The sequence below is a fragment of the Pituophis catenifer genome, unplaced genomic scaffold (assembly GCF_029215685.1).
Source record: "Pituophis catenifer annectens isolate HBS135680 unplaced genomic scaffold, rPitCat1.0.hap2 SCAF_7, whole genome shotgun sequence".
NCBI lineage: Eukaryota > Metazoa > Chordata > Lepidosauria > Squamata > Colubridae > Pituophis > Pituophis catenifer.
Window position 1 is genome coordinate 42,402,613 of NW_027256887.1, and position 13,097 is coordinate 42,415,709.

The window sequence follows — 13,097 nt, forward strand, 5'->3', positions numbered from 1 at the left end:
TCAAGGGTTTTTGCATTGCATTCAAATATATCACCCCACTTCAGCCCATATGATGCTTCTATTAAGTCTCTGACAAACGCAGCTAAATATCCTTAAGCTAAGTGCTTTTCAAGGAGCATTAAACAGTTGCATGGAAACGAAATCCCGCTTAGGTCACCTGCTGTGGCAGGATAAGACCGCCAGTCGAGCCAGTTCAACAAGAAAAGAGGAAGCGAGCGAGAAGCCGCGCCAGCCGAGCACACAGGTGGCCGAGAGCAGCCCCGAGACCGCCTCCCCTCGGCCGCTTGGGGAGGGGTAAACGGTGCCGCCTCCGACAGGGCGGGCCCGCTGGCGCGTAGACTGGAGGGCGAAGTGGCCGCAGGGCGTCGCGAGAGGAACCACCGCCGCCTCCGAGCCCCGGACCGGCGGATCCCCATGCGGCGGCGGGGACGCCTCCGGGCTCCGGCAGAAACGGCGACGGGGGGCGCCCATGACTTGGACTAGCAGCATGAGTAGTGGCTACAGCAGCTGGGAAGAATCGGAGTCCGAGGAGTTTTTCTTCACAGCTCGCACCTCTTTCTTCAGGAAACCCTTCGGCCAAGCCAAGCCAAGCCTGCAAGTAAGCGACTGTCGGCCTCCCTCGAGGTAGCTCCCACGGGGTGCCAGTTGGGCGGGAATCTTCGGGCCGAGTCCCAGGCCAAGCGCCCTTCCCTGGTCTGCCCCGTTGCAGGCCGCGCCTTCCTCGGCAGTCCCGCGTGCTCTTTCCAGCTCCGGGGCTAGCACTTCTCCAGAGCTCGCTCTGGGATGCTCCCACCGTTCCCTTCCTCCCTTTATAAATTCTACCAAGGATCCGTGTGAACCGGGAGTCTCGGGGAAAACGTAGTGAGACACCCGTTTTTGGGGGTTTTTTTTGCTATTGCAAGATAGCTCCAGGCTCGCTTCCTCTGTAGCTCAGCCGTTGAAACGGTTCAAAAACGAGATTGATCTGGCTCTCCAGGGTTGCCAAAAATAGATTTTAGCGGATCCACTTCCTTGTGAGGCTTCTCGGAACGAGTCCCGGACAAACTTTCTGCCCGCCGGATGTCAAAAGGCGATCCTCTGAATTCGGCTGCTCCTATGGAACCGCGTGGTCTTGTAGCCGTGACCCTCGTGTACAGTAGTTTCAGCGTTTGTTGTTATTGTTGTTTAAAAAAGCGGGTACTGTATGCTCTCCAGGGTCACTGGGTTACTATACAGATACGGTAAATACAAGTTTATAAAGACGTGTAGTAACAGAAGTAACTTGAGCCGTTTATGTTAACTTGTCGGCCATATATTTCGATATCCTTTCGATATGAGAAAAGCATAGTCCATAAGAAAGGAATTGAAAAAAACATGGTTGTGCCGCTTATGCAAATCTCTGCTATTTGGAGTATTGTGTACAATTGTGGCTGCCACATTTGGAATAAGTTGTCATAGAGTAGGAAAAGTGTGTAAGGGACAACTAAAATTATTAGAGGAGTGAAGGATCTGACTTACAATTAAAAAGTAGAACATTTGTGACTCCGCTTGGAGATGGGTCATTATTGAAATGGAAACAATGCTGAATGATATGGAAAAAGTGGACATGGAGATGTTTTCCTCTGTCTTTCAAAACAGAAATTATCCAATGATGCTGATATGAAGCAGATTTAAAACACAAAAAAGTACAGCGGATAATTAACCTGTAAAATTCATTATCATAAGACATGATAACAGGTTTTCTTTTTATTAAACAGTTATAATTAAAGTAATGACAAAATACAGGATTTTTGCAAGTATTGTAATTTTCATTAAAGTTTTCAATATTAAATTAATGTTTGCGTGTGTATGCATGTGTGTATTCCTTGGAGTCAGTGTCAGCTCCTGGCGACTACCTGGGCTAGTAGTCCCTGCAGTTTTCTTGGCAAGATTTTTGGAAGTGGCTTGCTATTGCCTGTATCTTAGGGCTGAGAGAGTTCTACTGGCTGAAAGTCATCCAGCTACTCTTCTACTAAAACTTGGACTGGAACTCATCCCCCGGTTTCTAGTCTGATGAATTACATTGTTGACAATGAATGAATATTAAAATCAAATATATGCATACCAACAATCGACATATTATAAATCATAAAGTGTGAAATTAAGATTACAGTAATTTATGTCTAAATAGCAAAGACATTGAGAAAAAACTAATTTTTGGATGTAGTACAAGCCCATATATAGAATTTTAATGAATGACTTTCAAAGTCATTGGATACATTCATAAAAAACCGATCTATCAACAGTAATAAGTCTTGAAAATTCAATGTAGGTGGTTCGTTTAGTTATCATTCAAAGTTACAAAAAGTGACTTAGGACCGTTGCAGCAGCCACATTCAGATGCTTGGCAACTGATTCATATTTATGACAATTGCAGTGTCCCAAGGTCATGTGACCATCTTTTGCAACCTTCTGATGAGCAAAATCAATGGGAAAGCCAGATTCACTTAACAAATGTTGGACTAACTCAACAACTGTTGTGATTCATTTAACAAATGTGACAAGAAATGGGATAAAACTCATTTAACAAATGTCTCACTTAGCAACAAAAATTTTGAGCTCAATTGTGGTCGTAAGTTGAGGACTACCTGCATAGTTTCCAGTAGATGTAGCATAACCACCAAATATTTGTTGCATCTGTGAACTATGGGAAGAAGAGTATCATATCCTGGTGGGTGGTCTCTAGAAATATCTTGTGAATTATGATGACCTTTGTTTCGAGAGGTTTCTATTTTTTAAAGAAAATAGTGTATTGTTTTTGTGTTTTACCTACTTATCTTTTAAGTATTAAACTTAAATTAACCTATAATAAATGATCAAGCTACATCAGCTGCAAAAGAGCTTGCTTGGTATAATGGTTAAGGCATCAGGTTAGAAACTTTGAGATTGTGATTTCTAGTCCATCCTTGAGCACAAAGTTAGCTCTAGGAAGCAGGCAATGGCAAACCATTTCCAAAATCTTTCCAAGAAAACTGCAGGGACTCCAGGAGTGAAGAGTGACCTGAAGGTGATACTTGTAGAAAGAAAAAGGAAGGAAGGGGAAGGGAAGGAATAGGAAGGGAAGGCAGGAAGGAATAGTGTAAGTTATGAATTAAAAGAAAGAAAAGTAAACAACTTGCATTATATATATTATAAGCAACCCAACTTGAAGATCCTGGAAAAGATAATAAAAAAAAAAACATATCTGCGAACAATTAGAAGCAAATAAAGTTATAACTACCGTGTTTCCCTGAAAATAAGATCCGGTCTTATTTTCTTTTGACCCCCCCCAAAAATAAGCAATAGGCCTTATTTTCGGGGAGGTCTTATTTCCCCCATGTAATGGTATGAGGCATGGGGGAGCGAGTGGCCCCTTGCATCTCACACCAGCTTCCCGAAGGGTCGCAGCAGGCCATCCTACTATCTATGAAACAGCTGCTTCGCGTGTGCTGCTCAGGCCGCTGCCTCCAGCAAGTGTTGTGGCTTTAGCAGCCGCAAAAGCAGCAGGAGGCCAAGCGATGCGCCCCACATGCCTCACACCGTCCTTACCTAATGGTCATGGTCGCAGCAGGCAATTCTGTCCACAGAACAGCTGCTTTGCGGGTGCCGCTTTGGCCGCCTCCTCCAGCAAGCACAACTGCTTTTCCAGCAGAAGGCCAAGTGACACACCCCATGCGCTTTGTGCCGGCTTCCTGAAGGCTACTGTACTGGTAGCAGCAGCTATCCACAATATTTTTACTGTTATTTCATCCCGACCCACGTGGCCCAGTACCGTGTTAAAAATTAACATTTCAGAAATGTTACCGTACCACAGGATTGCAAGACTGGAGGCTCTGAAGCCATGGAGGAACATTTTTGGATGTGCATCTGTGCAGGGCTTCTCTTTGAAAGGATGAGCAGCAGGAACATCCCACCCCACCCCGCAGATCACTTTCTGAAAGAGACCTCCACAGGTAATTTCAGAAATCTTAACTTTTAACACCGTACTCACAGGAAACCCCAATCCCACCCCACCCCCAAATCACGATTTGATTTTGCTTGAGATGCTGGAGAGGGAGAGAGATCGTGAGGAAAACTTTCAGAAAATGATCTGAAAATGATCTGATCAGGAGGAGATTTTCCTGTTGATCGTCCTTTCAAAGTGGAGACCTGCACAGATACACATCCAAAAATGCCCCCTCTGTGGCTTCGGAGCCTCCAGCCTTGCAATACTGTACAGGGAAGGCAGAGGTTTGCTCTGAAGCTGTGGCAGGGCATTGCACTGGGAGGCCTCCATGGGTAATACTGAGTTTGCCCATCTTGCTCAAGCGAGAGTGGTGCAGGCTGGGGGCTCAGCGGCCAAGGAAGATGGGGTTTTGGGGTGCAAAGGAAGAGGTGATCTCCCCCTCCCTCCTCCCTCCCGCTGCAGGGCCTCCACAGAGCTTGCGCAGGCCAGGGCGGCAGGGGGTAGGTGCTCCGGAGATCTGGGCTGAGTTGTCCCATCCCAGGCAAGAGCAGCCCAGTAGGGCTGCTGAGAACAGTGCACCCAAGAGGATGATGAGGCCTCGTGAGGCCAGCAGTACTAGCCCCAGCAGTCAGGTAGAGGGGCGGAGCTGATTCCAACACGCTGCATGGCTTTCTGCCTCATTGTAGCAGCAGCTTGAGCAAGACCCAAGCTCAAGGCCTGGCGGAGCGCAAACCGTGGTCCCTGCCTGCTCCAGACCCACAAGGTGAGCTGCTGGTGGAAGAGAGGGGCCCTTAGCTGTGAGGTTGCCTGGCACTGTGGGCAGGGTTGGGGCTGGCACGAGTTTGCCGGAAACATCTCCAGGCGCCCAGAGAGAAGAATGAGAGGCAGCTCCCGGCCCTTGCTGGCTCAGCTGATCTGCAGGCCCCGATTAAGGGAACGAACAGCCATGAGGTGACTAGGGAAGGGAAGGGCTACCTCCTGTGCTGGCAATGCCCACCCCCTTCACTAGGGCTTATTTTTTGGGATAGGGCTTATATTGGGCCCACCCCAAAAAATCTGGCTAGGACTTGTTTTGGGGAAAACATGGTAGTAACCACCACAGGTTTGTTAAAAAGAGATCATGCCAAACTCTTATTTCATTTGGCAAAGTGACTAAATTAGTAGACCAGCAAAATGCTGTGGACATAGTATACTTAGTTTTCAGTAACGCATTTGACAAAGTAGACCACAACCTACTTCTTGGTAAGCTAGAAAAACATGGAATAGACAACATTACCACCAGATGGTTCTTTAGCTGGCTGACAAACCATGCTCAACAAGTAGTCCTTAATGGTACTACATCCACATGGAGAGAAATAAGCAGTGGGGTACCACAAGGCTCCGTCTTGGGCCCACTACTCTTCAATATCTTCATAAATGACTGGATGATGAGGTAACAGAAGGGGAACTCATCAAATTTGCAGATGACATTAAACTGGCAGGAATAGTCAACACCCCAGAAGACAAGGTCGGGGTCCAAAAAGATGTTGACAAACTTGAACAATGGGCCCTATTCAACAAAATGAAATTCAATATGGAGAAAAGCAAAGATTTACCTTTAGGCAGGAAAAATCAAAGATATAAGTACAGATTAGGTAAGACCTGGCTCAAAGCAGTACGAGGGACCTTGGAGTCCTAGTGGATGATCACTTGAATGTGAGCCAGCAGTGTGCAGCCGCTACCAAAACGAATACAATCTTGGGTTTTATTAACAGAAGCATTGAATCAAGATCACATGAAATATTAGTGCCACTTTATAAATGTCTAGTAAGACCACACCTGGAATATTGCAACCAATTTTCGTCACCATACTACAAAAAAGATGTTGAGACTTTAGAAAAAGTTCAGAGAAGAGCAACTAAGACAATAAAAGGCCTGGAGACTAAACCATATGAAGAACGGCTGCCAGGTTTTGGGTCTGGCTAGTCTAAAGAAAAGAATTAGGGGTGACATGATAGCAGTATTCCAGTATTTGAGGGGCTGCCACAAAGAAGAGAGGGATCAAATTATTCTCCAAAGCACCAGAGGACAGGACAAGAAACAATGGTTGGAAAGTAATCAAAGAAGCAATCTGGAATTAAGGAGAAACTTCCTAACAGTGAGGACAATTAACCAGTGGAGCAACTTGCTTGCAGAAATTGTGGGCGCGCCATCACTGGAGGTTTTTAAGAAGACTGTACAGATGCTTGTCTGAGAGGGTATAGGTTCTCCTGCTTGAGCAGGGGGCTGGACTAGAAGACCTCCAAGGTCCCTTGCAGTTCATTCTATTCTATGTGTTGTAAGGAAGTGTTAGGCATGAAATAACAGTTTAGTTAGCAAGGACTGACTTCTGGTTGGCTTCGCGCGCGTCGCAGACGCTCCTCCGTGAGCGCCCGATCCCCGGCATTGTAAAAGCCGCCAGAACAGCTGAAAAACAACTGTCTGGTGGCTTGGAAACTTTCTCCCTGGGCAAAGGGGAGAGAGGAGAGCCGATAGGTGAAAGTAGAGCTCCCCAAGTGCCCTAGGAGAAATTCTGGGGCGTGAAGGGCAAGAGCTCCCTAGAAGCCTGTCAGTCTGCTCCAGACCTGGGACAACTCTGCTATTTAGCGGAGTAAGACGCCGCGACCAATTCTGCCAATAACAAATGAAGGGATTTCCAACATCTTAATTTGCTGCAGGCAGAACAAGCCAGGAGAAGTCAGACTGCAAGTGTCTAAACTTAACTCCAATGTTTTTTACCTCCTTCGGAAATAACAACTTAGCAAATTTGTAACAAGATGGCGATTGAGGCTTGAAAGGGCGTGGAAAGTGAAAGTTAAAGAAAAGTTTCGTTTCGCTGGTAGCCTCTTGCTTGAAAGGACTTTTGTACCGAGACAAGGAGGATTTTAAGACACTAATTTAAGACTGGGAAAATTTTTGACTTTGTTGAACTCTTCTTTTTGGCTTCTGATTAAAATACAAAAATTAACTTAAACTGAAAAATGGTCTCAAAACCTGTAACGACTATTCCTATTAAAGGAACTGGGAGTGCCGGAAGCTCTCCAGCCCACACTTCTAGAATGCAAGCCTCTGTTCCCCCAACAGGTCCACAGATTTTAACGTTTGAAATGATACAAGAAGCCCTAAAAGCTACACAGGATAAAATTGCTACTGTGATTAATCAAAAAATTAATGAAACTAATGAAAAAATACAGTCTGTCTCAGATGAGATTGCAGCTCGGAATCAGGAAATTAAGGAAGATATAATACTGGCATTTAAAGGTTTGGCAGGTCACATTGAAATTTTGGATGATAAAGTTGAAGAAATTAAGCAATCTACAGAAATTTTGGATAATAAATTAGGAGAGACTCAGAATAAAATTGAAAGGGCTGAAGCTGATGTAACAATGATTCAATACAGAGATAAGGAATTTGCTCTTAAGAATAAGAGGGATGAAGGAGAACAAACAAGAGAATTTGAAAGAGATGATGTCAGAGGCATTGGCACAGATGTTGGGGGAGCAGACAGTGGAGTTAGGCTGGCAGATTGACAAGATATATTGTGTCAATTCATGGGTGGCCAGACAGAAACATTTACCAAGAGACATTGTAATATATTTTACCACAAGGAGACTATGCAATGAAATTTTACAGGCTACCTTTAAAAATAAGCTTCAAGTGGAAGGCCAGGAGGTGATGACAATGAAAGAAATTCCCCGCCCCCAAAATGTTGAGAGCCAGAAGGGAGTATGCTTTTCTGGTGGATGAACTGAGAAAACGCCAAATACAGTATAGATGGGAGGTGCCAGCTGGCCTAGTGGTGAATTATTCGGGTGAGAGATATCGGCTTAATACAGTATGGAAAGCAAGAGATTTTTATGCCAATGTGTTAAAGGCTGGACCACCAAAATCACCAGAAGTTAAAAGAAAGAAAGAAGTAATGGAAGGAGAGAGAGAAGAGCTGATCACAATAGTTCAGGGGGGAGCTTTGACCAGTCAAGATGATTTACTACAAATTCAGATTGCTGTTCAAGATTTGGATTTAATTGATACATCAGAAGAACCAAAGGATCAAAGACAGACCAGAGCAGCAACAGCTAAACACAAGGAAGGATTAAGACTGCAACAACTTCAGATGGCAACTCAAGGAACTACAAAAACAGAAGCAGTGGGAGGAGCCAGACCTAAAGGTCAAATGAGGCAAGATCATCAGCGAATGCTCCAAATGCTTCAGAGGCCCAAAGATGGGAACTAGATTTCTAACTTGGAATGTCAATGGTTTGAATTCTCTACAGAAGAGGAGGAAAATATTTCATTATCTTAAACAATTTAAAAATGATGTAATTTGTTTACAAGAGACTCATATTAGTATATAAGATCAAAAATATTTAACAAACACAAGATTAGGAACACATTACGTAGCGGCAGCACCAGAGAAGAAAAACGGTATAGTTATATATTTGAAAAGAGACTTAATTGCCAAATTAATTGAAGCAGATGATCAAGGAAGATTTTTAGCGATTGAACTTGTAATAAAAGGAGAAAAAATACTTTTAATTGGAGTATATGCCCCGAACCAACAACAGGAAAAGTTTTATAATCTTTTACACTCAAAGTTGACACAATGGGGATACAAAACTTGTATCCTACTGGGTGATTGGAATGTTGTTTTAGATGTTAAAAAGGACAAGAAGGGACCTAAGCAAAATGTTTTAACAAGAGCAAGATTGCCCAAATCATTTTTGGAGATGATGGATGATTGGGAGTTGAGGGACATTTGATGTGAAAGAAACCCAGAAGAAAAAGACTTTACTTTCTTTTCGGATAGACATCAATCCTTTTCAAGGATTGATTTTATACTAATTACTAACGACCTCTTTTCTAGGGTGAAGAGTACGAAGATTTGTTCAAGAACATTGACAGACCATAGTCCAGTCTGGATGGAACTGGAGTATGGAAAGGGGTTTAGGAGGTCCTGGAGGTTAAATGATAATTTAGATATGAAGAAAATGTAAAAGAGTGTAAAAAATTTATGAAAGAATTTTTTGTTATGAATATGCAAAAGGGTACATCTATGGAAATGGTGTGGGATGCAAGTAAAGCATATATGCGAGGTATTTTGATATATTTGAATAATAAATATAGAAAGAAATGGGGGGGGGAAGAAAGGAATTAGAAGAAGAGATTAAAAAACAAGGAAGAGCTTTGATGGTTAATCCAACAGATAAGAAAATCAAAGAGGCAATTAATTTACTGAAAGGTCAATTTAATATGTTAATAGCAGATCAAGTGGCAATTAGTTTAAAATATGCTAAACATAATACTTTTTGTAATGCTAATAAACCTGGTAGGTGGTTAGCATATTTGTTAAGGAAAAAGCAGAAATCAAGGACTATAAAGAAAATAAAATACAAGGGTAAAGAGGTTTATGAGCAAGAATTGATTAAAAAATCTTTTTTAGAGTTTTACTCAAGGCTGTATACTGGTGATAAAATTCAAGACACAGATATAGATAGATATTTGCAGAAAGAGAATATTTATACGACTTCAAAAGAGCAGAAGGATAGTTTAAATCAATTGATAACTTCCGAGGAAATTCTGTTTGCAATTAAGCAGTTGAAAGTGGGTAAAGCTCCTGGGACTGACGGTTTGACAGCTGTTTATTATAAAAGTTTACAAGAGGAAATGGTGGAACCACTGAAGGAATTATTTAACAATATACAACAGGGAGGAGAGGTATCTCCAACTTGGAAGACAGCTTTTATTTCTTTGATCCCAAAAGAGGGTCAAGATCATACAGATCCAAAAAACTATAGGCCAATTTCACTTTTAAATACAGATTACAAGATTTTTGCTAAAATATTAGCAAATAGATTAATGACAGTTATGCAGCAAATGATTCATCATGATCAAACTGGTTTTATAAACGGTAGACAAATGAAAAGCAGTGTAAGGCAAATTGTTAACTTACTAGGGTATTTGGGGAGGAACAACCAGGTCCCCGCAGTGCTAGTATTTTTGGATGCTGAGAAAGCCTTCGATAGATTGAATTGGCATTTTTTATTGAAATTAACAGAAAGGATGCAACTTGGAGAATATTTTATACAATCCATTAAGGCAATATATCAGAAACAAACAGCGCAAATAATAATTAATGGTGGTTTAACAGATATTTTTAATATAGAAAAAGGAACAAGGCAAGGTTGTCCCTTGTCTCCATTATTGTTTATTTTGACGCTGGAAATCTTACTGAGTAAAATACGTGGGACAGATACAATAAAGGGAATTAAAATTAGACAGCATGAGTATAAGCTACGAGCATTTGCGGATGACCTGGTTGTTACCCTAGCCCAACCAGCACAATCGATTACAGCCTTGATGGATATAATTAATTCATATGGACAAGTATCTGGTTTTAAAATAAATACAGCCAAAACAAAGATAATAGCTAAAAATATGACTAGAAACCAAAGAGAAGAGATAGAAAGGGTAACAGGATTTGAGATAGTAAAGAAGGTTAAATATTTAGGAGTCTATATTATGACTACAAATATGAAACTATATCAGCATAATTATGAACCGTTGTGGCAAAAAATACCGAAAGAGATGGAAAACTGGAGAAAATTACAACTGTCTTTGCTGGGAAGGATAGCTGCAGTAAAAATGAATGTTTTACCAAGGTTTTTATTTCTTTTTCAAATGATACCTATACTTAAAAAAGATGAAAACTTGAAGGAATGGCAGAAGGGCATAAATAAGTTTGTTTGGGCAGGGAAGAAACCATGAGTAAATCAAAAGATAATGCAAGATACATGAGAAAGAGGAGGTCTTAAAATGCCCAATTTAAGATTGTATTACGAAGCCGCTGCCCTCTCAGCAGTTACTGACTGGATAAATTTAACGGAGGAAAGGATATTAAATATTGAAGGATATGGTCTGGTCTACGGCTGGCATGCTTATTTATTGTATGACAAGAAAGTAGATAAGGCTTTTAAAAGTCATAAATTCAGGAATGCTTTATTGCGTGTCTGGAAAAAGTATCAATACAAATTAAACGATAAGTTACCAATATGGACAGTACCCAGACACACGATAGAGAATATAAATGTGGAGCAGAAACAAGATAGGATTACATACAAGGAACTCTATAAAGAAGGAGTGAGATTACAATTAAAATCTATGGAACAATTAAGAGAAGAAGGAATAACTAGAACTTGGTTTCAATATGGACAGCTGCAGGCCAGATGGAGAGAAGATCAAAAAACTGGTATTTTGCAACAGGATGAGAATTTGATAAAACAAATAAGAGACAAAAGTCAAATGCATATAAAAAGGTTGTATAATGTATTAGTGGAAATAGATTCAGAAACTGAGCTAGTCAAGGATTGTATGATAAAGTGGGCACAAAATATAGGAGAACCAATCATGATGGAAACATGGGAAAAGATATGGGTTAGAAATGTGAGATTTACACAAGCCCAAAATTTAAGAGAGAACTTTTATAAAATGTTATATAGATGGCATTTAATCCAAAAAAAACTAGCCTGTATGTATCCAAATTTACAACTTAAATGTTGGTGATGTGAGTGTGAAGATGCTACGTATTTTCATATATGGTGGACATGTAAAAAAATTAAGGCTTTTTGGATAAAAATATGGTTCAAAATATTTTAAAGAAAAAGATTAAATTTACACCACAGTTTTTTTTGTTGGGAATAGTTACGGATTGTACTGTAATAGAGACTAAGTTGGTTTTAAATTTAATAACAGCAACCAGGTTACTGGTGGCACAGTATTGGAAGAAGGAAGATCCACCTACTATTGAGGAATGGACATTAAAAGTTGCGCATCTGGCAGAGATGGCAAAAATTTCATCATATCTCAAAGACCATTCAAACGAAAGATATATATCGGAATGGAAAAGATGGACTATATTCAAAACAAATATCAGACTAAGAAGTTTCATATAGCTTATGAATGAAACATTCTTAACTTTTTAGTTTATGTTTATAGTGTTTTGAGTTATAAGGAGTTAAAGACCTGGGGAGAATTTGAAATCAACAAATTGTTAGCATATTTTAGTTTTATGTTTGTGAATGCTATACCCTGTGCTTGTTCTGGGAAGTCTAGGGAGGGGGGTGGGGGAAAGGGGGAGGGGGGAAAGGGTGGAGGGGGGTAAGGGAGGTGGGAGGGGATGAGGGGGAGGGGGGGAGAAAATGTTTGTATCTTTTATAAAACTTTTCAATAAAAAAAAAAAACAGTTTAGTTAGCAAGGGAGAATCCTGTAGGATTTAAATGCCTTCTGGAACTATTCGCAGGTTTAATTGACTTTGATTTGTATAGTATGTGTCAGTCTTTTTTTTTATTTTATTTTATTGAGTTTTAAACAGAGATATGAAGACAATACAAAAAACACAAAGACATTACAAAGACAAACGAATTCCCATCACCAACTTACCCACACCATACTTTACATATATGTTTTGATCATCATCAGAATATATATTGCTTTATAAGTTAATATATACATGATACATTGTCAATTCAGGTGTTTTAGATTAGAAATAATCTTGCATCTCCTCTTTATTCATTTCCAATTTTAATTTTTCTACCCTATTTTCTTTCATCTATATTTGTACTGATTTTCTTTTCCAGCCATTGATACCACTGGTGCCACACAAGATAGAATTCACTTTCTTCTTTATCTTGGAGTTCTAGTGTCAGTCTATCCATTTCGGCACATTCTGTTATCTTTGAGATTAGTTTGTCTTTGGTTGGGAGTTGGTCTGATTTCCAATTTTGCGCGAATAGTAACCGTTCTGCTGTCAAAATGTGTATGATGAGGTATTTTGTCTCTTTGTTGTGTTGTGTTGTTATCATTCCAAATAAAAAAAATTCTGGAGTGTTTTCTACTTGTTGATTTATTATTTCTTCAATAATTTCCTTTGTGTCCTTCCAGTATTGTTGGGCCTTTGTACATTTCCACCAGGCATGGTAGTATGTCCCCTTTTTTGTTTTGCACTTCCAACAGTGTGGGGAGGTGTTCGGGTATATTTTAGCTAATCTGGCTGGTGCTAGGTGCCATCTGTAAAACATTTTTATGAGATTTTCTTTGTAGGGTATGGTTCTTGTCATTTTGATGTTCTGTTTCCACAAT

General features: G+C 40.6%; 1 protein-coding gene across 1 annotated transcript in view; it reads left to right on the forward strand.

The window, feature by feature from the left end:
- The first annotated feature begins 347 nt into the window (after positions 1 to 347).
- Positions 348 to 13,097, forward strand: part of RASSF3 (Ras association domain family member 3) — an 80,807-nt gene continuing 68,057 nt past the window's right edge. Inside the window, exon 1 of the mRNA XM_070948092.1 lies at positions 348 to 598. Within this exon, the coding sequence (XP_070804193.1) occupies positions 470 to 598 (129 nt within the window). The 5' untranslated portion in view covers positions 348 to 469. The remainder of the gene's footprint in view (positions 599 to 13,097) is intronic.